At 45.5% G+C, this 27130-nt stretch overlaps 1 protein-coding gene and 1 long non-coding RNA gene across 11 annotated transcripts in view; one reads left to right on the forward strand and one right to left on the reverse strand.

The window, feature by feature from the left end:
* LOC137563619 (uncharacterized) overlaps positions 1-10621 on the reverse strand; it is a 60340-nt gene extending 49719 nt beyond the window's left edge. The window contains exon 1 of the long non-coding RNA XR_011030389.1: positions 10570-10621. This is a non-coding gene — a long non-coding RNA (uncharacterized lncRNA). The remainder of the gene's footprint in view (positions 1-10569) is intronic.
* KIF21A (kinesin family member 21A) overlaps positions 9976-27130 on the forward strand; it is a 207634-nt gene continuing 190479 nt past the window's right edge. For 7 of the 10 annotated variants that reach the window (XM_068276295.1, XM_068276302.1, XM_068276303.1 and 4 more), the window contains exon 1: positions 9977-10189. In XM_068276295.1, the coding sequence (XP_068132396.1) occupies positions 10146-10189 (44 nt within the window). In that variant the 5' untranslated portion in view covers positions 9977-10145. Of the gene's footprint in view, positions 10190-27130 lie in introns of all 10 variants that reach the window. The other 3 variants (XM_068276299.1, XM_068276304.1, XM_068276297.1) reach the window with 2 other exon arrangements.

Genomic DNA, 27130 nt, shown 5'->3' on the forward strand with positions numbered 1-27130 from the left:
AAAGAGGTCCATCAAATCACTCACGTGCCTATACATAGTTACATAGTTATTTAGGTTGAAAAAAGACATACGTCCATCGAGTTCAGCCAGAGAACAAAGTACAACACCAGCCTGCTCCCTCACATATCCCTGTTGATCCAGAGGAAGGCGAAAAACCCTTACAAGGCATGGTCCAATTAGCCCAAAAAGGGAAAAATTCCTTCCCGACTCCAGATGGCAATCAGATAAAATCCCTGGATCAACATCATTAGGCATTACCTAGTAATTGTAGCTATGGATGTCTTTCAACGCAAGGAAAGCATCTAAGCCCCCTTTAAATGCAGGTATAGAGTTTGCCATAACTACTTCCTGTGGCAATGCATTCCACATCTTAATCACTCTTACTGTAAAGAACCCTTTCCTAAATAAATAGCTAAAACGTTTTTCCTCCATGGGCAGATCATGTCCTCTAGTCCTTTGAGAAGGCCTAGGAACAAAAAGCTCATCCGCCAAGCTTTTATATTGCCCTCTGATGTATTTATACATGTTAATTAGATCCCCTCTAAGGCGTCTTTTCTCTAGACTAAATAAACCCAGTTTATCTAACCTTTCTTGGTAAGCGAGACCTTCCATCCCACGTATCAATTTTGTTGCTTGTCTCTGCACCTGCTCCAGTTATGGGGAATTACACTCAGACACCATATAGTATGTAAGAAATACAAAAAACACTCCCTAAGTGCACTGTTAAGCTTTATTAATTTAGAACTGTCATGCACAAAGTATACACATGTGAATGTATGACCAGGTCCTCTAAAAGTAAATGCATCTAAACATAGTAATACAACGCTGACCAGTATATGGTACTTTAGCAATTTTTTGATTCTGGCTGGAATAAACACTTATGTGGTGTGGTTGCACAGGAACCCAAGAACCGTGTCTTTTAATGTTGGTCATAAGCAGGCTGGTAAGCCTCTCTCATTACATGCTGATGGAGCACTTTTAAGTGAAGACTGAAGATTTCAGCATGGTGAGTCACTGTGATTACTGTTGGAATGCATGAATTTTGATTATTTATCCAAGAAGTGTTGCATAGAGGGTTGAAATACTGTATATGACGATGGGGTGTGCCACGCTAAAAGAAGAGATACAATTGATGAAAGAAAAGGTGTCAAGGCCACCAAATGTAGATGACTTTTGATTGGGATGATGTGGATAAGGACATTAAAAACAAACAGTGGAGCAACTAGGGCTTGTGGTGACCAACCTTAATGTTTTGCCTCCAGGGGCTCCTCTAGCCATCTTATCACTCCAGGCGAGAAAATCTGTGGTGCCCCCCACCCTCTCCGTGGCGCCCCGACACGCTCCCCCATCCTCTCCCCTGTGGTGCCTCTTCATGAAAATAATCGTGATGCGGCTGCATTTCACCAGAAAATAATTGTAATACGGCTGCCTGCCCTGCTCTGCCTGCCACAGACTCCGCGGGCTGCGGCCGGTGAACTGGTGCTGCGTCTATCACACAGTCCCTCCCCCCCTTGCAAATCGCTCCAGGTGACAGCCTGTATGGTCTGGTGGATCAGGCGCCCCTGATTCCAGCATACTTTTTCACAAACATTATGGGATTGTGATGATCTGCTCAGCTGCCTGTGCAGGCAGGCAGCTTTTTGACCATTGTTTGGGTTTGCATGCTGCAGGACTCTGGAAGGAAGAGCTTCTGTCAGTTTTGCAGCTTGTGCTTGCAGAGGAATTTGCATACGTTGTCATGCAAATTGCCTGGCCACATTCATTGGAGGCGTGTACTATAAGTACTATGTCTTTCCCACAATGCTTCGCTGGTCATAAGGATTTCGTCCTATGTAACACTCCTGGGGCTTGATTCACAAAGCGGTGCTAACCTACTTAGCACGTCTAAAGTCTTTAGACGTGCTAACCAGGGTGCTAAGTAGGTTAGCACCGAATTTCTGAATCAGATAATTCGGTGCTAACCTACTTAGCACCCTGGTTAGCACGTCTAAAGACTTTAGACGTGCTAAGTAGGTTAGCACCGCTTTGTGAATCAAGCCCCTGGTGGGGTGTCAGCCTTACTCTCTGTTTGAAGATCAGCTTAGAGTAATTCCTGGAAACTGTGCTAAGCAGATTTCCCTAGTGCAGTTAGGATTGTTTATCTGTGTTGTTTGTCTGTTGCGATTGTCCTGTCCCAGCGGTGGTCAATAGGAAGTCGTTCTGATCTCTGTTCTTGGAGCATAGCTGGTGCAGCGGTTGCTACCAGCTATCTCTTCTGTTCTGCCTCTCTGGATCGCGCTAGCCACTTTTCGCTAGCGCTGTGGATCCTTCTGTTCTGTCTCCTGGGATCGCGCTAGCCACTTTTCGCTAGCGCTGTGGATCCTTCTGTTCTGTCTCCTGGGATCGCGCTGGCCACTTTTCGCTGGTGCTGTGGATCCTTCTGTTCTGCTACTCTGTACCTGGATCGCGCTAGCCACTTTTCGCTAGTGCTGTGGATCCTATCTCTCGCTTGTCCCTGTTTTCGTGTGTCTGTCTTGTCTGCTACGACCGCTTGCTGGAGGCTCGGTGAGGTAACCGTTAAGCAAGCATTCGCGTCCTCTGTTTCATGTTTGTCTGTCGATGGTTAGTTAGGCGTGCTTGTCTCTATTGTGCTTATCACGTGGAGACCGCGCATAACCGCGTGCACTGTTGCGAATGAGTGCGGTGTTCGCGGTTAGCTAGCGTTTGTTATTTTCCGCATCTTCTCATTGTATTATTTGCTGTGCCTTTGCTACCCTCGTATTCTATTCTGATCTGCCTTGTGTCACGTCTGGCGATCGCACCTCTCGCGATCACGTTCCTATTTCATATCTGCTGTTGTGTGTGCGCGGTCGCGGGGTGGCGACTGGATTGGCGCACACACATACAATCTGTCCCTTTGCTCGTTCTCATTTGCAATCGCCTCTCTTGCGATTGCGTTCTGCGCTTCGTACAATTCCTGTCTGGCATTTGTGGAGGTACAGAGGATTGGTTCCTCTGCACTCCCCAGCGCCAGGAATTTCCCTCTACAGGTGCGTAGCACCTTTTGCTGGGTGCCTGCAATTACACGCTTGTGGAGGATTTCCGCCGTGTCAGCGCACGCGTTGTGCGCTGATCACGGAGAAAGTTCCACAATCGTTACAGTATGAACAGCCCAACCCAAAACCCCAGTGTAGACGGAATTTCTGATTTGTACGATTTTGTCGAGTTTGGGTCCTGTGTCTTTAAGAGCTTTAAAAGGCTAAATTCAGAGACCAAGGCGGAATTTCTTTCTGAATGTGTGAGGTTTTGTCTGAATCACACCTTTCAGATTTCTGATCCGTCCACGTCGGCTCTTCTGTTTGCCTATGTGCTCTTAAAAGACGATTTGTTCACCTGGGCATATGATCTGTTAAAAATCAATTCCTGGAATGATAATCTGTATCAGTTTCTTGCAGTGATATTCTCTCACTGGTTTAAACTGCCTGGCTTGCTACCTGCTTTGATTGAGTGTGTAGCTGCTGATAGGTCAGCTGATCTTTTCCTTCCATGCAAAACCTTTCAGTATGACAATCAGTTCAATGTGTCTGTTGCCACTTCAGGTTTTAAACAGCAGACATGCAAAGTTGCAAAAAAGGGAAAAACTAAAAAGCGCAAGCATCTGAATAAAACACTCCCTAATGATGTGTATGATGATGTTGCTCAATCTCCAGGTTTTTTGCCCCAATCCAAAGCTTATGTGGATCCTGCTGTAGGTAGGATCGCACACTATATTAAAGCAGTTAAAAAATCGGTTCTTGTTCCTGAACTCCACCCATATGGAGATTATCTGGATACTGGCCTGTTTGAACCCCCATTTGCTTCCTGGGATGTTGGGGCCTTGCTGGAAGAATTCAATTTTGATTGGAAAGCCTTTTGCGATTTTTACATCGCAAAAAGCGAAAATGTCTTGAATGCTTGTCTCGATTCAATGTACCTTCTGATTGATTCCGATGAATGTGACAAGGATGATGTGGATCTGGTGATCTATGTATGGCAAATGATTTTGGATGAGTTGCACACACACCAACCAATTGATTCTAATAAAGAGACATCGTTGTCGGATGATTGTTCCTGCCTTTCTGGGGTAAAGCATGAGAGTCTTGACTGATCACGTGGAGACCGCGCATAACCGCGTGCACTGTTGCGAATGAGTGCGGTGTTCGCGGTTAGGTAGCGCTTGTTATTTTCCGCATCTTCTCATTGTATTATTTGCTGTGCCTTTGCTACCCTCGTATTCTATTCTGATCTGCCTTGTGTCACGTCTGGCGATCGCTCCTCTCGCGATCACGTTCCTATTTCATATTTGCTGTTGTGTGTGCGCGGTCGCGGGGTGGCGACTGGATTGGCGCACACACATACAACCTGTCTCTTTGCTCGTTCTCATTCGCAATCGCCTCTCTTGCGATTGCGTTCTGCGCTTCGAACAATTCCTGTCTGGCATTTGTGGAGGTACAGAGGATTGGTTCCTCTGCACTCCCCAGCGCCATCTGCCGACAGGAATTTCCCTCTACAGGTGCGTAGCACCTTTTGCTGGGTGCCTGCAATTACACGCTTGTGGAGGATTTCCGCCGTGTCAGCACACGCGTTGTGCGCTGATCACAGAGAAAGTTCCACAATCGTTACAGGGATATGCAGATATGAAAGGTGGCCAGACACTTATAGATTTGCAGCAGATTCGACCATCAGATAGATTTCTGGCAGATGCCTGTCAAGTCCAATCTGACAGGAATCTATCTGTTGTGTGCCACACACTAGCAACAGATTTCCAATAGATTTCAGAATGAAATCTATTGGAAATTGATCTTAAAGCAGGCCATACACTGGCTCGATTCACGGCCGTTTCGACAGCAGATCCGATCCTGGGATCGGATCTGCTGCCAATCGCTTGCGCTAAACGCACCCGCCGATCCGATTCCCTCCCGAAATCGGATCGGTCCGTCGATCGCGCCGTGCGGGAAATTACCCTCGATCGCCCGCCGGTAGGAGCGCGTCGCTTGCGGCGTACGATTCGGGCCCGATCCGAGCATGTATACATTACCTGAAGCTGGCTCCGGGGTCCTCTTCTCCTCGCTGCACCGCATTTCCGCATGTCCCAGTGTACGCTTATACTTCCTGTGTCACTCCGGTGACCAGGAAGTTGAAATAGAGGGCGCTCTATTTGAACTTCCTGGTCACGGAGTAACACAGGAAGCGCCGGGATGGAGCAAGAACAGCGGTGCGGTGCAGTGCAGAGAAGACGCCCGGGAGCCAGCCTCAGGTAATGTATACGGGGGGGGGGGACAGGCGGCAGGAGCAGCTGAACAGATTGTGATCGGTTTCAGGCTGAAATCGATTCACAATCTGTTTGCAGTAAAGGCAGCCATACGATCCCTATCTGATCAGATTCGATCAGATAGGGATCTGTCAGCTGGTCGATCTAATGGCACATCGACCAGTGTATGGCCACCTTAATGCATTATTGGACCGTTAGATCCAAGGCAACTCTATGGGCCATCAATCTGCTGCCAGCAGTAGATCGACCTAGATTTTCCATGCTGTTAAATAGTTCAAATCGATTGAAATCGGCCACAAATCGATCGAATGGAGAATTTGATAGAATCGATTTCTGATCGATCGATGGCTGAAATCGATCAGTGTATGAGCCCCTTTAGGATATTACTGGAGTGGGTACAACATGACATTGAAGGGTTGACATAGTCAGATTGTACAATAGTTTAGCAATTCATAACCCATTCTGGAAATAAGCACAGTGTGTTTGTAGTATAAGTGACACAAGTTAAGAGAAGTAGAATGGAGGGAGGAAGGGTGGTAGAGGGTAGTGTTGGGCGAACAGTGTTCGCCACTGTTCGGGTTCTGCAGAACATCACCCTGTTTGGGTGATGTTCGAGTTCGGCCGAACACCTAATGGTGTTCGGCCAAACTGTTCGGGTTCGCCCGAACTGCTCAATGGCCGGCCGAACAGGGCCAAACAGGGCCCCTGTTCGGCCGAATACGGCCCCTGTTCGGCCAAATACGGCCCCTGTTCGGCCGAATACGGCCCCCCTATGGGGTCGCAGGCATAAGGGGGGAGCATGCCCCGATCGCGGGGGGGGGGGGGCGGAAATTCCCCCCACCCCCTCCGCTAGCGCTCCCCCCTCTGCCCGCTTCCCCATAAAAAAAGTTTAATGCAAGTTAAATAGTACCGGTGGCTGGCAGTGGAGTGAGGAGGAGGAGTCCGAGTAGGAGAGTGACGCGACAGAATCATGTATCATTTTCGTTCCACATCTCACGTGCACACCACTTTGTATTGGTCTTTCACGTGGAATTCCAATAAAATTGATTCATGTTTGTGGCAGTAATGTGACAAAATGTGGAAAACTTTAAGGGGGTCGAATACTTTTGCAAACCACTGTATATATAATAATATGTCAGGACATTAGACCATGATAGGATTAGACTGTAAGCTCCTCTGAGGTCAGTCAGTGACATGACTATGTGATCTGTAAAGTGCTGCAGAAGATGTCAGTGCTATATAAATACATAATAATAATAATAATAATAATATGGTAGGATATTAGACTATGACTATGGTAGGATTAGATTGTGAGATCCCCTGAGGACAGTCAGTGACATGACTATGTATTCTGTAAAGTGCTGCAGGAGATGTCAGTGCTATAGAAATAATTATCACTTGTACATGAACAATTATCCATCATTGTACCTTTGTAAGAACCTTATAAACTACTGGGAGATCTACAATTACCAGCATGTCTTTGTGAAGATGAACTATAATTCCATACATGACATACATAATCACAGTAGGACATGATGGTACCTGTAGTTCCCCAGTGTGCAGTCTATGATTTGGTCAAGGGATAATTGACAGTTTAAGAACAATCTGTAGGCAGCCTGAGCAACACCTTAAGCCTCATACACACGGTGCACCGTTGGTGCTGTTGCTAGCACACAGGAGACGTGTGCGCAACAGCTTGGCGACAGCTCCGCCAAAAGTTTTGTCCCCCCGCCGGAAGCTCCCTTCTGGCTGTGGGTAGCTGTCACTAGTACGCGTGGTGGACTAGCGACAGTTGCGGAGGCAGAAGTTGCCGGTGATTGAACTTTTCAATTGCACGGCAACTGCTGCCCCCGGCGACAGTTCGGGTTGCGCGCCTCATACACACGGGGCAACTGTCGCCCAGACATGCGCGTGCCACGTGTTTGTGGCGACAGTTGTGCCCCGTGTGTATGAGCCTTTATACAGCAAGTCACTCTACTCACATCCTGATGACCTGGCCTCCCCATGTGCTCCCCCCTCCCTTAGCTGCAGCCAGAATTTAACCTTTTGTGTGCTGAATCAGTGACTTCAGCTTTTAATTTAGCCAGTCCTACTGCTATTCACACAGCACCTTATCAGAGGAGTCTGGAAGCCATCACATTCATGAGGTGATCGGGGGTCTGGTGAGGAAATACAAATGTCACTAGTGCTGCAAAGGACAAACAGCATGGCAGGGGAGACGGTCAGTGCAAAGTAACATGTAACTGTCTGGGGATTGATTTTCTCTAGCGTGGAGCTCTGCACTCCTGGCATGACTTGCATGCCTTGCTACTTCCACCAAGAGACATGCTCTTCTGCTGTGTTTTCTTTTCCTCTCTGGCACAGGGAGGGGAAGGACAGTAGCACAGAGCAGGAGATCGCCAGATAACAATAAATAGGGACTTGGTGCAAATATCTGTCTACAAAACACTTATCAGTGGCTTAGTCAGCAGTTGCAGTCATCAGAACCCTTGTGCACAGAATAGAAAGTTTCTCTCCGGACCCTTAGTTTTCAGTAAAATAAACTTTTTTTTTTTACCTGGACTGCCGCCTCCCAGACTGCTCAGCGCCCCAGGCAATTTGCTGTACTGTCTGTACTTAGAAGCGCCTGTTCTGCTAAGTGTTCTACCGTATTGGGATTCATGAATACACTGGTGTCAACTATAATAATAATAATAATAATAATATTTGAACATCATGTTAAAATAGGAGCAAGAAGTACCCGATACTAGGACAATGTAACTTGAATATACTGATTTACATCAACCCTCCCCTTCCTACACCTAACACTAATCCCACTACCTACATCTAACACTAACCCCTGCCTATACCTTATAGTAAAAAACCCCAGCCAACAACCCCCCCCCCCCCCCAATACTAACCTTCATTGCTAACTAGTCATCCCGCCGCTAAGTTTGAAAACCGGCTATAGTATAGTGTTACTCCAACCCCCACACCATAGCTATAATTTAATTGAGCCACGCTCAATACAGTATAGTAATTTGGTAGGACATCATGCTGGGTACACATAATGCAATTTCCTGTCCGACTGACAGAATCTGACAATTTTTTCCTAAATGTCCGGTCTGCCCTGATCAACAAAAAGATCAATCAGGAGCAGTTTTGATACAGATAATAATGAGGACAGTCGACAGTGGTAGTGAAGGGGAAAGTGAAGCATTCACTCAGCAGGGAACAGGGCTGTGCTCATACCTGACTCTGTTAAGTTCCCCAGAGGTGCTCCATGCTCTGTACACACACTGCTGCTCTATGCTCTGTACACACGCTGCTGCTCCATGCTCTGTACACACAGCTGCTCCATGCTCTGTAGGTACACACACTGCTGCTCCATGCTCTGTACACACACTGCTCCTCCATGCTCTGTACACACACTGCTCCTCCATGCTCTGTACACATGCTGCTGCTACATCCACAGTCAACTGTAGTAGGGAAAGAAAAGGAGCAGTGCTGTGAGCTGCAGGATACATGCAGATATTCTGGTGTCTCAACTTGTGCATGTCCCCAGACACTGCACCGACACTGGTCTGAGGGGGGATTCTGGGCAGCTGTAATCACCTTATCAGAAAGGAGATGGCACTCAACTGGCTTTTCAAACTTGCGTTTTATCTAATTATTTAGCAGTTACAGACATGTTTCGGGGAAATTCCCTTCATCAGGTGTCATACTTTGCACCAGCTGTAATCACTCCCACCTTCAGTAAAATGCGGCGGGAGTGGCGAGAAACACAGACACTAGACCCCGTTTTGAAACGGGCTTGGGTCTGCTAGTATATATATATTTATTAGCTGTTGTTTCTAATTGTGCTAATTCCCCTTGTCCATGATTTGGCCTAAAGTGGTTGGCAAGAGCGTAGGAAGTTTTCTGGCCTGGTGAACCATGCATGGCAAAAAAGCACGGACTTAGCTACACAGGGACAGCGTGACGCAGGGACACAGGGGTTTTATTATAGAAGATACCCCAATTCAGTAGTAGTTGAGATAACGTTCCCCATATCTGGTTCTGAGAGTACATTTGTACACAGCGACTTTGGTAAGAATGTAGCTGGCAGTGGCGTAGCTAAGGAGCTGTGGGCCCCGGTGCAAGTTTGACAATGGGGCCCCCCAAAGCACTCTATACATAACAATTGATACAGCGCACCAAAACCTGCCAATGGCAACTACAGTGTCAGAGGTGCAAGAAAAGCATGGGAAACAGTCTCTTAAGGATTACCAGTATTCAAAGTATCTATAGAAGTCATTATTATGGGCACAGGACCAATAGAGAGCTAATACTGTAGTTGGGGGAGGGCCCTTCGGGGCCCCTCTGGCCCAAGGGCCCCGATGCGGTCGCTACCTCTGCAACCCCTATTGCTACGCCCCTGGTAGCTGCAACTGTTAGAAACATTCTATCGGCGTGAGCAGAACGTGTGGTATCACACAGAGACGCACTGTGACTGAGCGACCGTTTATGGGATGTAAACGTGTCACAGTTCGTCTTATAACGTCATCGTCTCCGCAGGCTTTGTACACATGGCTAGTCCATTGTGCTGTCCCATAACGTGAGTGATGACAGATGACGACTAAGGTAAATCTGGTGACGTCAGGGAGGTGTGTTTGCGTGACGCAGTGCCCTCAGAATGGCACAAGGGGGCGGTGTGTATCTGGCTTCTCAGTTCTCATGTCCTCTCCTGCAACTCCTCCCCCTCCCGACTCTCATCACACTGACGATGTACCGGGGCTCGCCGTGCTGGCGTTACATGGCATTCGCAGCGGGTGAGGCGCGGGACGACTGAGCAGCCCCTTCTTCCCTCGCTAGTTCTCCCGTGACCGGGGCAGAGATGTTGGGCCCGCAGGATGAGAGCTCAGTGCGGGTGGCTCTCCGGTAGGTGGTGTGGAATGGATGTGCTGCTGCTGGGGTCACAGCAGGGGGTGGGGAGGCTGGGTAATCCGTGCAGCTGCTGCGTGTGCTCAGTGGAGGGCTGAGTGATGCGGGCTCGTCTCTGTGCACCTGTATTATTATGCAGGCTGAGCTCATCCAGCAGCACACAGAGCATGCTGATTGTCCTGCTGCTGCTGCTGGGGACATCATGATCTCATCCTCTGCATCTAGCAGTGCCCAGTCACCTGATCAGGCCCAACCTGGCTCCATGCATGTGGCGAGCCCCCCACACAGATCCCCCTGCTGCTTCCCATTCATTCAGCTGCACCTGTTAGGGCCTACACTAGGTAAATAGCCAGCATGTTCTATTTCCCGACCTTCACCTGTTAAATGCTGACCCCTTCAGTTTGTTGCACCTGTTTGTGGCAGTTCTCTGTGTGGTCTGAAAAGCATTGGGTTAAATGCAAAAATGTGCTACTTTAGCAGGATTCATGCTTGTTGACACACTCTGTGCAATCATTAACCCATTCATTTGTTTTGGTTCAGCATAAAATAGCTCTTACCATTGTGCAGATCTATGCCCCTGTCGTTAGGGGATCAAGTAAACAATGCTTTCAAGGACTGTTCTGATGGCAAAAAAAGTTACTTCTGTCTCAGTGATTTGTTCATGTAACTTTATTCCAGTGCAAAATCTGATCTGACAGTTTCCTTTGTGCCTTGTTCAACCTTTTAACGTGATAGGTCCGCGTGAAGCCTATTTCATTGAAAACTACTTGCTGTGTTTCTGGAAAATGTTCCCTGATCTGGCAGAAATGGAGTAGTTATTTTGATGCTTGTTTTTGTTTAGTGATAGTAAAGTAAACAGATTTGAGAAACAGTATGTTGTATCCCTGACACTGTTAATGAGTTGAACATCCAATGACCTTGTTTTGATGTCATGTAAATACTGATTCCTACTGGATATTGTTTTTCACATTACCCCATAAAATGTTGCGTTATCCAGGTTTACCAGCTAATGCTAATGACAAAGGGTTCTCTCTATTTGACTTCTCATAAATTACTTATCACCTAATTGATAACCTTTCAGCACAGTTACAAGCAAAGTAATCACTCTAAGATCAGGAACAACTATGTGAGTTGTTCCTGATTAATTTAATTGCAATATCAATTTTCTTACCTTAATTATATTTTTTGCTCCTCGAAAGCTTAAAAATGCAACATATAAGTTGAAAACAGGAAAAAGCTTTGTGAATCATGCTCAAACTGTATAATTTAGTTTTTGTTTTTTTCCTTGAGTAGTGTAAAACTCAACTTTATGTTGAGAAAAATATGGGATTAGCTAAAATGGAACTTTCCACAGACCTAATCAAATTCAGCGCTATTGAATAATAGCAGGATTTAATAATTATTATTGGTGATATGAAATGAGACTAGGTAGTCTGCCCAGGGCTAAATTGGAACTTTGCACAGGATTTATAAGATTTGAAACACTGGTAACTGTCAGCTTGATTGTTGAATTATCTGTCAGCTAATTAATAGTTGCTACAACTGATTAGTCAGTTGCAAAATTCCGGTTCTGCCCTCCAAAAATTACACTTCCTGCGGAGCAAAAACATTGAAATTATTAGCCTCCGTATAATCATTAGATATCCAAATATGAGTAGCTGTTTGCCGTATTCTGGCTTAGCTTCAGTGTTCTCCCCAGGCTGTTTTTGCCAGGTTCTCCACCCGGCTAGTTTTGGTGAGCACCCGACTGTCATTGGCTCACCTCCTCCTATGCTGTAAGAACCATCGGCCCAGCATTCTCTCATCTCTACTTTTTCATGCCACCCGGCTGTAAAAAAAATAATATTGAATATTGAGCTCCCGTTAATTCTATTTCAAGTAGTGAAAAAAAACTGGCAAGTTGAATTTTAGATCATGTTTGTGGCCTGGGGCACACCAAAACCCGCTAGCAGATCCGCAAAATGCTAGCAGATTTTGAAACGCTTTTTCTTATTTTTCTGTACCTAGCATTTTGCGGTTTTGGGAAGCGTTTTTGGTGTAGTAGATTTAATATATTGTTACAGTAAAGCTGTTACTGAACAGCTTCTGTAACAAAAACACCTGCAAAACCGCTCTGAACGGCCGTTTTTCAGAGCGGTTTGCGTTTTTCCTATACTTTATATTGGAGACAGAACCGCCTCCGCCAGGGCTGTGGAGTGGGTACAAAAATCTTCCGACTCCAACTCTGACTCCTCAGTTTCTGAAACCACGACTCCAACTCCGGGTACCCAAAATTTCTCAGACTCCGACTCCGACTCCTTAGTCTAATACTTAACAGTGCTGTGGATTTTGTACAAAAATCATGCGACTTCGACTCCCGACTCCTCAATTTCTGAAACCACGACTCCAACTCCGGGTGCCCAAAATTACTCTGACTCTTCGACTCCGACTCCACAGCCCTGGCCTCCGCAATCCAAAAAATGCCTCACCCCGGGAGTATGCGTTTCAGCAAAATGTTTGGTTTGTCCCCTCCCTGCAGCTGTAATTCAGTGATGGAGCTGAACAGTGGGACATTAGAAGCATGCTGTACTACATTCAAGTATAGACTTCATAGCAAGAAGTGTGGTTTAGCATGATCAGGCCTCTTTCAGTGAAATCTCTGATAATTTATAGGTTGCATTCCTAGAAGGCACAGTTAGGTAATAAACCAGTGTAAACTAGGCCTAACTGTACCTAAGCATGCATGTAGTGTTAACGTATTTGTACTTTTTATATGCTGGTGTAGCATATTTTGGCTGATAGGATATTTTGGTGTCTTCACACATTTTATATTCTGTAAGACTGCTCTGGGCTTATTGGGGAAATGAAGAATGCATTGGCCAGCACAACCCTAAATTGTACCCTGTTGACGTGTATTCTTTTTAAGAACTGTCAGTAAATACTGTAAATAGGTGTTATCTACCTATACTTTGGTCACCAGAATCTATGATAATTTCAGCCTGGGACCAAAAAGTGCAAGTGATTTGAAAAGCTTTTGCTAATGTAATGCTATGGGTGTTGTTGCCACTTGAGGCATGTGAGTTTTTAAAAATCACCCATAGCATTACATTAGCAAGTGTTTTTCAAATCACTAACAGTTAGCGCCCATTTCCACTATCGCGAATTTGCATGCGAATTCGCATAGCAATACAAGTGTTTCCACTTGTCAGGATTCCTTTGCGTTTTTCTGTGCAGAAAAAAATCGCATGGCAGAGCCATCAAAATTCGCATACTGCATACCACTATGCGAATCCCATACAATGTATTTAATAGGAAATTCGCATGCGGTTTGGGTATGCGAATTTTCATACGAATTCGCATAGAAACAATGGAAAATCACACCAGCACTGCCATGATTAAATTCGCATACATCATCATCCATGCGAATTCGCATGAAAATTCACATTAAAATTATTATTGCACCCGCACCCACATTTTTCCTGCGCCGATTCCCACCGCACAAGTGGAAATGCAGCCTTAGAAAAGCGCAGCTAGTGGGTCCCAGGCCGATTTAAGCCCATACAAACAAGCTGTTTTGTTTTGGGCTGAGCTGCCTGTTCTGCCCTGTGGAGAGGGGAGGAGGGGTGGACGAGAAGCAGCAAGCTGCAGCTGGAAATAGTAATAGCATGATCAACCTATTTGTGAACATCTGCACACACTGGAAAGGTGCCTAAAATATTATCTGATGCACAACTGGTGCAGCACAGGGGATGGAAACTTTTTGACCTTCCTCTGGGTCAGTTTACATATATGCGGTTTAGCTGAAGGTTTCTTGACAGTGCACTGCTGCATGCGTTTTTACATACAGAAGTGCATGACGGCATTAAATCGCATACATTTTCAGCGTAAACTTGGCCAAAATCTGCTTCAGGTAAACAGAAGTCAGATAGCTAAGTGTGGATGGCTTTAATTGTTGTGGCATTTTTTTTTTTTCACAATGGACCATACAGGAGTATACAATCTTCATAATTTCTGATGCCTCATTCTGTGCATCTATCTATCTATCTATCTATATTTGTACTTATCAATAAGGAGGACCTCTTCTTTCCCCCACTATGATATTTTTGTGTGGGTCCTTAAGTTCAGCTCTCACTTTTGGGAGTATATATGATGCTTTTGCCACCATTCGCATGCTAGACTCTTGACTGACAGCCACAACAGCAGGGTTCAATCCACTGTATGTCTGTATGTAGCTTTAGAGCTGCTGACCCTCTCTCCTCAACTTCCTCCATTACAGCAGTGACAGATATGGCTATGACATATGATGTACCAGTGGATGTGATTATTTTGGATGATATGGAGTTTGTTGAAGTGGGGTAGCTTGGGAACATGATCAAAGCTAAAGTGATTTCAAATATCATGGCGTTCCACCTAGGTGGTGAGGTAACATGATCTCTCAATTTAAACTGAAAGTATCCCTGCTTTATTGTGCAGTAATAATTTTATTCTCTGAAGAGCTCTAGCTGCATATTGTTAACATATAAATGGAAATGGGCAGCATGGTTACATAGTGGTTAGCGCTCTCGCTTTGCAACTCTCGGTCTCTGGTTTGAATCCCAGCCAGGTCAACATCTGCAAGGACTTTGTATGTTCTGCCCGTGTCTGCATGGGTTTCCTCCTGTGCACTCTGGTTTCCTCCCACATCACAAAACATACAGATAAGTTAATTGGCTTGCCCCTAAATTGGCTCTAGACTGATACCTACACCACATGATGCATACATAGACATAATACTATGGTAGGGATTAGATTGTGAGCCCCTCTGAGGGGCAGTTAAGGGACAAGACAATATATACTCTGTACAGCGCTGCGTAAGATGTCGGCACTATATAAGTACTAAAATAATGGAAAAATAAATCTTGCTACTGGAACGTCCAGAGGCTTCCTGCAGCCCATTGTTCTAGAGCAGGTTCCCTTTATATCTTTTTGACTAGTACCATTTGAATACACTTGTGAGCGCATCCAGACTAGGAATGTACTAAGTAGTAAGGTCTGTGCATGCCCAGTTGAACAAAGCGCTTATGCACAGAGGAAACAAAAGCTGTGCATAGCATGCTTTTGTTTTGCTGGGCATGTGCAGACCTTCCTCACACATGTCAAGTCGGGATGTGCTCATCCACAATTGGGAGTGCAGCAAGAAAATGAAGAGGGACCCTGCACTGGGACGTTGGGGCTTTGCACGTTTCCTGGAAGCCTTCAGGATTTAGGCTGGTTTCACAGTGGGACGTTACAGGCGTACGTTAGAGCAGCCTGTAACGCATCCCACCGCACAGCAATGAAAAATCAATGGGCTGTTCACAGTGCCCACGTTGCATTACAGTGTAACGCTGCGCCATAATATAACGTACTGCATGCAGTACTTTATAAGCGGCAGAGCCGCGTTAGACTGTTTGCACATGCTCAGTAATGTTGGGGAGGAGCGGAGAGCGGCCAAGCACATGGCTAATTAATCACTGCACTCAGTGACGTGCAGTGTTTACTTCCTGGAGCGGCCGCTCTGTGCGGCGATTGGCTAGGCGGGACCACGTGATGCCGCATGCGTCCAAGAGTACGCATCACGGACGCCAGAGTGAGCTGCACAACGCGGCTCACTCTGACGTCCACAGCAGAGAGCACCAGGCATTGCGTTAGGGGCACGTTATGCGACCATAACGTCCCCTAAAACGCAACGTCCTGTTGTGAAACCAGCCTTATGGCTAAAAGTATTAGAGGCAGAGGATCAGCAGCACAGCCAGGTAACTGGTATTGCTTAAAAGGGAATAAATGTGGCAGCCTCCATATCCCTCTTGCTTAAGTTGTCCTTTAATGCAGTTCTGTACATTAACAAACCTGGCATTACATTTCTGCAGGATTTCTGTGCAAAAAAGTGGTTCAATTAATTTTTGGGATATTTTTGCCTGTAAATTAGCAAAATGTGTTAAGCAAGGGTTATAAAATGAATTTTATTTTTTCCTTTCTGCCAGGCCACAATTTCCCCACTCTTGAGCTCCTCGGACGAAATAAGCTCTTTATCTGAGTGCTTTTTTTCGTATTAAAATCCACATTTGTTTTTGTTTTTTTTTGTTTTTGTATGCAGGTTTCCAGAGTATGCACAAATTTGCTCAGGAACAACAATTTTTAATGCGAAAAAATGGAACCCTGTCTCTGAACTCCTGGATGACCCTGACTCCTCCGTATCGTTTTCATTTATTTGTATGTCATACTTGTAAATATATATGATAAAATGCCATTGCAAGTGCACAGACCTAATGCTATGAATACACCATGAGTGTTTTGGGAGATAGATGGCTTGATAGACAGGTCTGATCTGATTTTGATCGGTTTTGTGATTAATTTTCTCATAGAAGTGAATGAAAATTGATCAGAGAAACAATCGGATAATACGTCGGAAAGTAAATCTGCCAAAAAAAGCTCAGTGTATTCCCAGCATAACAGCTAGGCTAGGTGAGCTGACTGCTCCTGCTTTGTTGTGCTGTAATATGGTTTAAGCCTTGGTGGACACAAGCTTATGTCACTCAGTAGTGCTGAACATGTGATCAGAGTGTTGGTCACTTTAAAGGTTTGGGATTATGTGGTTTCTGTAGTCTAATAAGATGTGTGTTAGACCTTTGGATATAACCTGTTTACAGCATCAGTAGTTTCATGAAGCTGGTGTCTAAAGCACTAGGCAGTGCTTTTCAGCAGCTGGGGAAGGGCAATAGTTGATGCTTCACCTTAAGCACTTCCTGAGCTGTTTCCTGTGGCTTGCCAACTGCAGTACTGTACTCGTGAATTTGCTCATAAACTGTACATTTTACAAGAAGGTTTTCTCCCCCTAACCCCTCTACACATGTTCCACCTCTGCTAGTATCTGTAGTTCCACCTCTGCCAGTATCTGTAGCTTTCCATGGAAACTATCTGTGGTGGAGTTGCATGAAGTTACACTAATGCGCCTGTTGAAAAATTCAAATCGGTAAATAGGGAAGTCTTGTGACTTTCAGTGCACTGTTAGTTTGTGAGTTACAGGCTTTTAGGCAAAGCAGCTGGCTTAGTGAGGCAAGACTTTCAATTATGCAAGATACGTATTGTTAAAGAGGAACTCTGGTCAAACCTATTTTTGTTTACTTTGTTGTGTTCTGCTGCTTTGTAAACTGTGTGTGTTTTTTCGCAAAAGCTAATTTAATTCATAGAGAAAATGCACACAGTGCTGCACCGTGGTTTTTTTTTTTCTTTTCTCTCTGCATGTGAAAACACAGTGGGAAATGGCCCATTGATTAACATTGGTTCTCAGTTTTCCTGTGCAGAAAACGCACATGAAAACAGACGAGTGGACTCCCTGCCTAATGAGCCTGTCTAGTAAGGCCTCCACTCTATATGTTGCACTGCACATTTCAGATGCCATTTGCAAAAACTGTCTGACGTTCTTATGATTGCGCTGCGCAACACTGCTGCATGCATTTCTGGCAAAACGTAGTGCTGGTCTATTCACTATAGTGAATAGTATCAGCAGGGCAACGGATGGAGTAAGGCCCCTCTGACAGTGCGGCGTTACGGTCCAGCATTATGGCCACTCTGCGATGCTGCTTGCTCCACCTATAAATGCCACATATTTAAAAATGTAATTCTGTGTGAGTCATATATGTTTCAAACTGGGGCAGTGCACATGTGCAGCAGAGGGCTCACATCCCTGTTGCCACGGTGATGTGTATATGGTTGATCCTCCGGGCAGTGGAAGTGTCAGACACTTCCTCAGCATCTCTTGGGTTTCAGCAACATCAGAAATTTCCCCCGAGACCCTCTCGTCCTACAAAGTCACTGGACCGGACAGGGTCCAGGGTGTGACAATTGGAGTGACCATAATTTTTTTTTTTTGGGGGGGGGGGGGGGGGGTGAGTAAGTTAGTAGTGCATGTTACAGCTGTAGCATGCCTACTTTGAAAATTTTACTTGCGCTTCCACACTACTGATTTGTCTGCCAGATGTAGCCATCAAAAGATACCCAGTGCTGTTGATCCAGGGATTTTATCTGATTGCCATCTGGAGTTGGGAAGGATTTTTTTTCCCTTTTTGAGGCTAATTGGACCATGCCTTGTAAGGGTTTTTCGCCTTCCTCTGGATCAACAGGGATATGTTAGGGAGCAGGCTGGTGTTGTACTTTGTTCTCTGGTTGAACTCAATGGGCGTATGTCTTTTTTCAACCCAAATAACTATGTAACATCTGGCTCCCGAGCCATAGGTTCCCTACCCCTGACCTATAGCAATGTTCACAGTTTTGCAGGGGCATTGCGGTATAACGGCGAGCAACATGGTAACACTGCATGCAGTGCATTACCAGTAAACACAGTAGTAGAGATAGTGAAGCATACTTGTCATTAAACTGTATGCTTCACTGTACACAACAGAATGCACGGGTAATGTCTGTATGGTTGCATTGTGGCTGTCACATGGGACGCAATGCAACTGATCACTGTGAACAGGACTTTAGTCTCTCTTGTTTTACTTATAATAAAACCTCCACCTTTTGTGATGATTCTCAAATGATATATAGTTCAGATGGATGCACCAAACCACTTCCGAGACTCCATTTGGTTTCTAGCATAAATTTAATTTGGACTCACTGGTATGTACCACACTGTACAAAGCCACCCCTCTGCTGCTTAAAATTCAAAACTTTCTGCTGATCTTATGTTGAAGTATGATTCATTATGCCTTTGAAATCGGTAAAAGAATATTGGATTATTTCAGGTTAAGTGGAGTGACCTATAATCAGTTGGGACCATCTGCTAGTTTGTATAACTGAGCTCATGTAGATAATTGATGTTTTCCTGGATGCGGGAAGTCTACCCCCTGTAGCATTGTCAGTCTATTTGTGAATAGGCATATAGTGGAAAATGCTGGCCAATCGTGGTAGCCAAATGCCTGTCTATATTCCTCCACCCTTCCCACCCACCGAGCCATCTACACAGTATTCAGATTTACCGAATTTGCTTTCTTTATACCCATTTTTAATTTGATTTTTTTTTTCTTTAGAACAAATTCTTTTACTATTTAAAGGGCTTAAATTGATCACATGTTCCTTTATTGCATATAACGTAGAATTAAGAAAGCACACAGATACCTGGAAAAGATCACATCCTCCAATGTTCAGTAGGTCATCAGCTACCATTCAGCTTCTGTTAAATTATTCATGCATTCCGAAAGCACAAAAACATTGCTGCCTTTCAGCTTCTCCTGGAAAATCGCATTGTCGCTCTAGACTGCACTGAAATATTGATGGGCATTTTAATATTGTGGCTTTTCTTCACTGGCTTATAAGCATCGCATATTTACTTCTGAAGGGTGTTTTATTTGCAAACTGCAGTTGTGAGATTATACTCCAACCATTCGCAGTGTTGCTTGGTTTGTCACAAATGTGATGACCATGTAGGGCCAGTTTTCTGAAACTATGTTAAACACAGAGGTAATATACTGCTGTATTTCATATTGATGTCTCTGGACTCCTCCCTGCACTTGTTGTGGTATTTTATAAAGGCACAATATAGGGAGGTACAGTGACAAAGGAAGTGATTCAGAAGCATGATATCCTTGCTGGAAGCCATTGTTATGTTGGCAATGGAAGCCATTGTTGGCAATGACTGTGGCAACAGCCAATGATAACCTTGTGGTAACAGACAGGAGGGAGGTGACACTTTCTTCATTTGACTTGCATTGTTATCAATCTCTCCAGGATGGTGTTGCAAGCAAAGAAATGTGATAAAGCTTCCAAAAATGAAATTAAATTCTATGATAAAGCTTGTAGCAGATGTTTCCTCTACTTTATAAATGACAGAAAAAATAAACCAATACATACTCGTGCTTTTTATTGTTGCTTTATAAATTGAACTTTAAAGTGGATCCAAGATGAACTTTTACTCATTGCATAATTGTGTTCCTTTCCTATTGTTTATAGGGCTTTCCTCAAGCCAAATACTTTTTTGTTTTAATACTGTAATTTCCTATAAACTAAAGCCACGCCCACAGGTTTTCAGAGAGCCAAGGCACTTTCAAACAGTAGCAAGGGCTCATGGGAGCTCAGTCTGGGCAGGAGGAGGGGGAGGTGTTACTAGCTAGAGATTTCAGAGGGAGAGGGGAGGGGTTAGGTTTTTTTGCTCAAGATGCAGATAAGCCTGCCTCTGTGTAATGTTTACAAACATGGCTGCTGCCATTGTATCACAAGAAGAAATAATCATATTCTATTAAATCTGTTTGCAGCTAGATTTGCTTTGTAAACTATCTAAACTTTAGATAAGATATATAGACAAGTTACTTGTTATAGTTAGTTTTTCATCTCGGATCCGCTTTAACCACTTGAGGACCACAGTCTTTCTACCCCTTAAGGACCAGAGCCTTTTTCTCCATTCAGACCAATGCAGCTTTCACGGTTTATTGCTCGGTCATACAACCTACCACCGAAATGAATTTTACCTCCTTTTCTTGTCACTAATACAGCTTTCTTTTGGTGCTATTTGATTGCTGCTGTTGTTTTTAGTTTTTATTACCGTATATTCATTAACCACTTGCCGACCGTACGCTTATACCGTGCGTCGGCAAAGTAGCAGCTGCAGGAACTGCGTCGCCAGCTGCAGGCTGATTAATCAGGAAGCAGCCGCTCGTGCGAGCGGCTGCTTCCTGTCAATTCACGGCGGGGGGCTCCGTGAATAGCCTGCGGGCCGCCGATGGCAGCTCGCAGGCTAAATGTAAACACAAGCGGAAATAATCCGCTTTGTTTACATTGTACGGCGCTGCTGCGCAGCAGCGCCGTAAGGCAGATCGGCGATCCCCGGCCAATCAGCGGCCGGGGATCGCCGCCATGTGACAGGAGACAGCCTGTCACTGGCTGCACAGGACGGATAGCGTCCTGTGCAGCCCGGATCTCCAGGGGGGGTCCAGGTAGGAGAGGGAGGGGGAGGATTTCGCCGCGGAGGGGGGCTTTGAGGTGCCCCCCCCCGCAACACCCGGCAGGCAGGAGCGATCAGACCCCCCCAGCACATCATCCCCCTAGTGGGGAAAAAAGGGGGGGCGATCTGGTCGCTCTGCCTGCACGCTGATCTGTGCTGGGGGCTGCAGAGCCCACCCAGCACAGATCAGCTAAAACAGCGCTGGTCCTTAAAGAGACTCCGTAACAAAAATTGCATCCTGTTTTTTATCATCCTACAAGTTCCAAAAGCTATTCTAATGTGTTCTGGCTTACTGCAGCATGTTCTATCACCATCTCTGTAATAAATCAACTTATCTCTCTCTTGTCAGACTTGTCAGGCTGTGTCTGGAAGGCTGCCAAGTTCTTCAGTGTTGTGGTTCTGTGATGCATCTCCCACCTCCAGGCCCCTCTCTGCACACTGCCTGTGTATTATTTAGATTAGTGCAGCTTCTCTCTGCTCTATTATCTTTTACAAGCTGGATAAATCGTCCTCTGAGCTGGCTGGGCTTTCACATACTGAGGAATTACATACAGGCACAGCTGTCTGCACTCTGCAGGAAGAAACAGCCTGACACTTCAGTGGAAGATAGCTGCAGGGGGAAAGAAGCACACAAATGATCTCTTGAGATTAAAAAGGAAGGGTGTATACAGCCTGCTTGTGTATGGATGTATTTTCTATGTGTGGACATGCTGTACATCAACCTACTTCCTGTTTTGGTGGCCATTTTGTTTGTTTATAAACAAACTTTTGAAAACTGTTTTTAACCACTTTTAATGCGGCGGGGAGCGGCAAAATTGTGACAGAGGGTAATAGATGTCCCCTAACGCACTGGTATGTTTACTTTTGTGCGATTTTAACAATACAGATTCTCTTTAAGGGGGGGTAAAGGGTGGGTCCTCAAGTGGTTAAAAAAGACATGAATTTTGTCAAAAAGATTTTTTTTTTTTTACTTTCTGTGCTAACATTTTTCAAATAAAGTAAAATTTCTGTATACATTTTTGTCAAAATTTATTGTGCTACATGTCTTTGATAAAAAAAGAATCCATTCAGTGTATATTTTTTTGGGTTTGAGTAAGTTATAGCGTTTACAAACTATGGTGCCAAAAGTTAATTTTCCCATTTTGAAGCATCTCTGACTTTTCTGACCACCTGTCATGTTTCATGAGGTGCTAAAATTCCATTATAGTATAAATACCCCCCAAATGACCCCATTTTGGAAAGAGAGGTGCCTGGCTCTTCTACTGACCACATATGCTATTGCTCCGTTGTTATTGCCTGATGAAGCGGGATCAAACCTGTGAAACGCGTTGCATATTTGGAGTTCATAAATAAAATATATTGACTGTGTTTACTACAGTCGCTGTGTGTCTACTTGGAGGAGGTAAGTCCACCACTACCTCCTCTATTTACCAATAATTTGGTTTTTAAGCTCATTTAGCTTCCTTTTATCCTTTTGGTGCCTCTGTTCTCCTGCATAATATTGAGTCCACCCCGGGTGGAGGGTTGAACCCCTTTCTCTTATCTACAGAGAGCGACTTCTTATTCCTGAGTGGGGTCAGGAAAATCTCCCCACCTGCCTTTACAGTGGTTGCCTAATGGTAACCCTGGTTTGTGAGTATTAATATTTACTCTATCTAGTAACCATTTACCAGTACATATTACACTATTGGGGCTCTTGGTGTTCCTTGTTTTTACCATTTTGGAAAGAAGACATCCCAAAGTATTCACTGAGAGGCATGATGAGTTCATAGAAGATTTTATTTTTTGTCACAAGTTAGCGGAAAATGACACTTTGTGACAAAAAAAAGTTTCCATTTCTTCTAACTTGCGACAAAAAAAATGAAATCTGCCACGGACTCACTATGCTCCTCTCTGAATACCTTGAAGTGTCTACTTTCCAAAATGGGGTCATTTGTGGGGTGTGCTTACTGTCCTGGCATTTTGGGGGGTGCTAAATTGTAAGCACCCCTGTAAAGCTTAAAGGTGCTCATTGGACTTTGGGCCCCTTAGCGCAGTTAGGCTGCAAAAAAGTGCCACACATGTGGTATTGCCGTACTCAGGAGAAGTAGTATAATGTGTTTTGGGGTGTATTTTTACACATACCCATGCTGGGTGGGAGAAATATCTCTGTAAATGACAATGTTTTGATTTATTTTTTCTTTACACACAATTGTCCATTTACAGAGATATTTCTCCCACTCAGCATGGGCATATGTAAACCCCAAAACACATTATACTACTTCTCCTGAGTACGGCGATACCACATGTGTGGCACTTTTTTGCAGCCTAACTGCGCTAAGGGGCCCAAAGTCCAATGAATACTGCCAGGGCAGTATAGGAACCCCACAAATGACCCCATTTTAGAAAGAAGACACCCCAAGGTATTCCGTTAGGAGTATGGTAAGTTCATAGAAGAATTTTTTTATGATCACAAGTTAGCGGAAATTGACACTTTGTGAAAAAAAAACCAATACAAATCAATTTCCGCTATCTTGTGACAAAAAATAAAATCTTCTATGAACTCGTCATACACCTAACACAATATCTTGGGGTGTCTTCTTTCTAAAATGAGGTCACTTGTGGGGTTCCTATACTGCCCTGGAATTTTAGGGGCCCTAAACCGTGAGGAGTAGTCTTGAACCCAAATGTCTCAAAATGACCTGTGAAATCCTAAAGGTACTCATTGGACTTTGGGCTCCTTAGCGCAGTTAGGCTGCAGAAAAGTGCCACACATGTGGTACTGCTGTGCTCAGAAGAAGTAGTATAATGTGTTTTGTGGTGTATTTTTACACATACCCATGCTGGGTGGAAGAAATATCTCTGTAAATGACAAATTTTATATATTGTTTTTTTTTTACACACAATTGTCCATTTACAGAGAGATTCCTCCCACCCAGCATGGGTATGTCTAAAAATACACCCCAAAACACATTATACTACTTCTCCTGAGTACGGCGATACCACATGTGTGACACTTTTTTGCAGCCTAGGTGTGCTAAGGGGCCCAACGTCCTATTCACAGGTCATTTTGAGGCATTTGTTTTGTAGACTACTCCTCACGGTTTAGGGCCCCTAAAATGCCAGGGCAGTATAGGAACCCCACAAGTGACCCCATTTTAGAAAGAAGACACCCCAAGGTATTCTGTTAGGTGTATGGTGAGTTCATAGATTTTATTTTTTGTCACAAGTTAGTGAAAAATGACACTTTGTGAAAAAAAAAACAATAAAAATCAATTCCCGCTAACTTTATTTTTTGTCAAAAATCTTCTATGAACTCATCATACACCTAACAGAATACCTTGGGGTGTCTTTTTTTTTTTTCTAAAATGGGGTCACTTGTGGGGTTCCTATACTGCCCTGGCATTTTTACGGGCCCAAAACCGTGAGTAGTCTGGAAACAAAATGTCTCAAAATGACTGTTCAGGGGTATAAGCATCTGCAAATTTTGATGACAGGTGGTCTATGAGGGGACAAATTTTGTGGAACCGGTCATAAGCAGGGTGGCCTTTTAGATGACAGGTTGTATTGGGCCTGATCTGATGGATAGGAGTGCTAGGGGGGTGACAGTAGGTGATTGATGGGTGTCTCAGGGGGTGGTTAGAGGGGAAAATAGATGCAATCAATGCACTGGGGAGGTGATCGGTAGGGGGTCTGAGGGGGATCTGAGGGTTTGCCCGAGTGATCAGGAGCCCACACGGGGCAAATTAGGGCCTGATCTGATGGGTAGGTGTGCTAGGGGGTGACAGGTGGTGACAGGAGGTGATTGATGGGTGTCTCAAGGTGTGATTAGTGGGGGGAATAGATGCAAGCAATGCACTGGCGAGGTGATCAGGGCTGGGGTCTGAGGGCGTTCTGAGGGTGTGGGCGGGTGATTGGGTGCCCTAGGGGCAGATAGGGGTCTAATCTGATGGGTAGCAGTGACAGGTGGTGACGGGGTGATTGATGTTTAATTAGTGGGTGTTTAGAGGAGAGAACAGATGTAAACAATGCACTTGGGAGGTGATCTGACGGCGGGTCTGCAGGCGATCTGATGGTGTGGGTGGGTGATCAGATTGCCTGCAAGGGGCAGGTTAGGGGCTGATTGATGGGTGTCAGTGACAGGGGGTGATTGATGGGTGTCAGTGACAGGGGGTGATTGATGGGTGGCAGTGACAGGGGGTGATTGATGGGTGGCAGTGACAGGGGGCGATTGATGGGTGGCAGTGACAGGGGGCGATTGATGGGTGGCAGTGACAGGGGGCGATTGATGGGTGGCAGTGACAGGGGGCGATTGATGGGTGACAGGTGATTGACAGGTGATCAGTGGGTTATTACAGGGAAGAACAGATGTAAATAATGCACTTGCGAATTGATAGTGGTGGGGGGGGTCTGAGGGCAATCTGAGCATGTGGGCGGGTGATTGGGTGTCCACAAGGGGCAGATTAGGGTCTAATCTGATGGGTAACAGGTGGTGATAGTGGGTGATTGATGGGTAATTAGTGGGTGTTAAGAGGAGAGAACAGATGTATACAATGAACTTGGGAGGTTATCTGACGTCGGGTCTGCAGGCGATCTGTTGGTGTGGGTGGGTGATCAGATTGCCCGCAAGCGGCAGGTTAGGGGCTGATTGATGGGTGGCAGTGATTGACAGGTGATCAGGGGGATAGATGCTTACAGTACAGGGGGGGGGGGGGTCTGGGGAGAATCTGAGGGGTGGGGGGGTGATCAGGAGTCCCCAGGGGGCAGTTTAGGGAAAAAAAATAGCATTGACAGATAGTGACAGGGAGTGATTGATGGGTGATTGGGTGCAAACAGTGGTCTGGGGGGTGGGCAGGTGGGGGTCTGAGGGGTGCTGTGGGCGATCAGGGGGCAGGGGGGGGGGGCAGATAAATATGTTTGGGTGCAGACTAGGGTGGCTGCAGCCTGCCCTGGTGGTCCCTCGGACACTGGGACCACCAGGGCAGGAGGCAGCCTGTATAATACACTTTGCATACATTACAGTGTATTATACACTTTGTAGCGGCGATCGTGGAGTTAACAACCCGCCTGCGCTTCCGAACAGCCAGCAGGTTGTCGTCGCGGGTGGGCGGAGCCAGTTGCCGGGGGAAGCGCGTCATCAATGACGCGATCGCTCCCCCGGCATGCTGAAAGGACGCAACGCCCATCGGCTGTGGGTGGTCGGCAAGTGGTTAAGGTGCGTATACACCTCTTGACTATTGTCACCTGTCAGGTATCGGGGCACATTTTGTAGATATGCGAGGTGATTCGAGCAACGCATGTTTGATGTCAAGCGGGGGATTGGCACAGGCAATGCGAACCGGCTGTCGTGGGATTGAGTTGATCCGCTGGGCAGATCGCTCGCAGGTTGGGGGGGGGGTCAATGGCTACTGTACACATGCCTGACTGTCGGCTGAGACTGTCATTGTGGTCCTCCTTTAGGCGTGTGTACGGACCTTTAGGGCTGCTTCACACACCAGTGTTATGCTTGGCATAGACGGTCTGTTTATGCGGTATCAAGCCAGCGCATCACCGCTCGTCCGCACGTGCGCACGGATCGATCCCCGCTCGTCCCCGTGGGCACTTCCTTAGCAGAATTTTGTTTCTACCATTGTCCGCCCGCGGGGGTCGAGCGCGGTATCGACCCGCCGCGGTAATCGGACAGGTTGAATATTATCAATCGAGCCATCAGCGGTTCGATAGATAATATAAAACGAACAGTCTATGCCCATCATAAGGGTCCTTTCACACTTTCGGCAGAGCACAATGGACAATATCATCGCTTCGCAATGATGTCTATTGTATGTTCACATAGGGTGTGGCGCAGTGGGTCCTGTTGGAGTAGCTCACAGCATGCTGTGCGTTTACTTGATATTTTGCACATTTACAGTGGCAGTGAATCATACTGTCATTGTATTGTATGGTCGCACTTCCTGTCTAATACACAATGTGACTTTTTGGTACTGCTGGTTGCAGTGGTATTGCAAGGCAACATGCACAGTTAGGAC

Source organism: Hyperolius riggenbachi, chromosome 3 (genome assembly GCF_040937935.1).
Source record: "Hyperolius riggenbachi isolate aHypRig1 chromosome 3, aHypRig1.pri, whole genome shotgun sequence".
Classification (NCBI taxonomy): Eukaryota; Metazoa; Chordata; class Amphibia; order Anura; family Hyperoliidae; genus Hyperolius; species Hyperolius riggenbachi.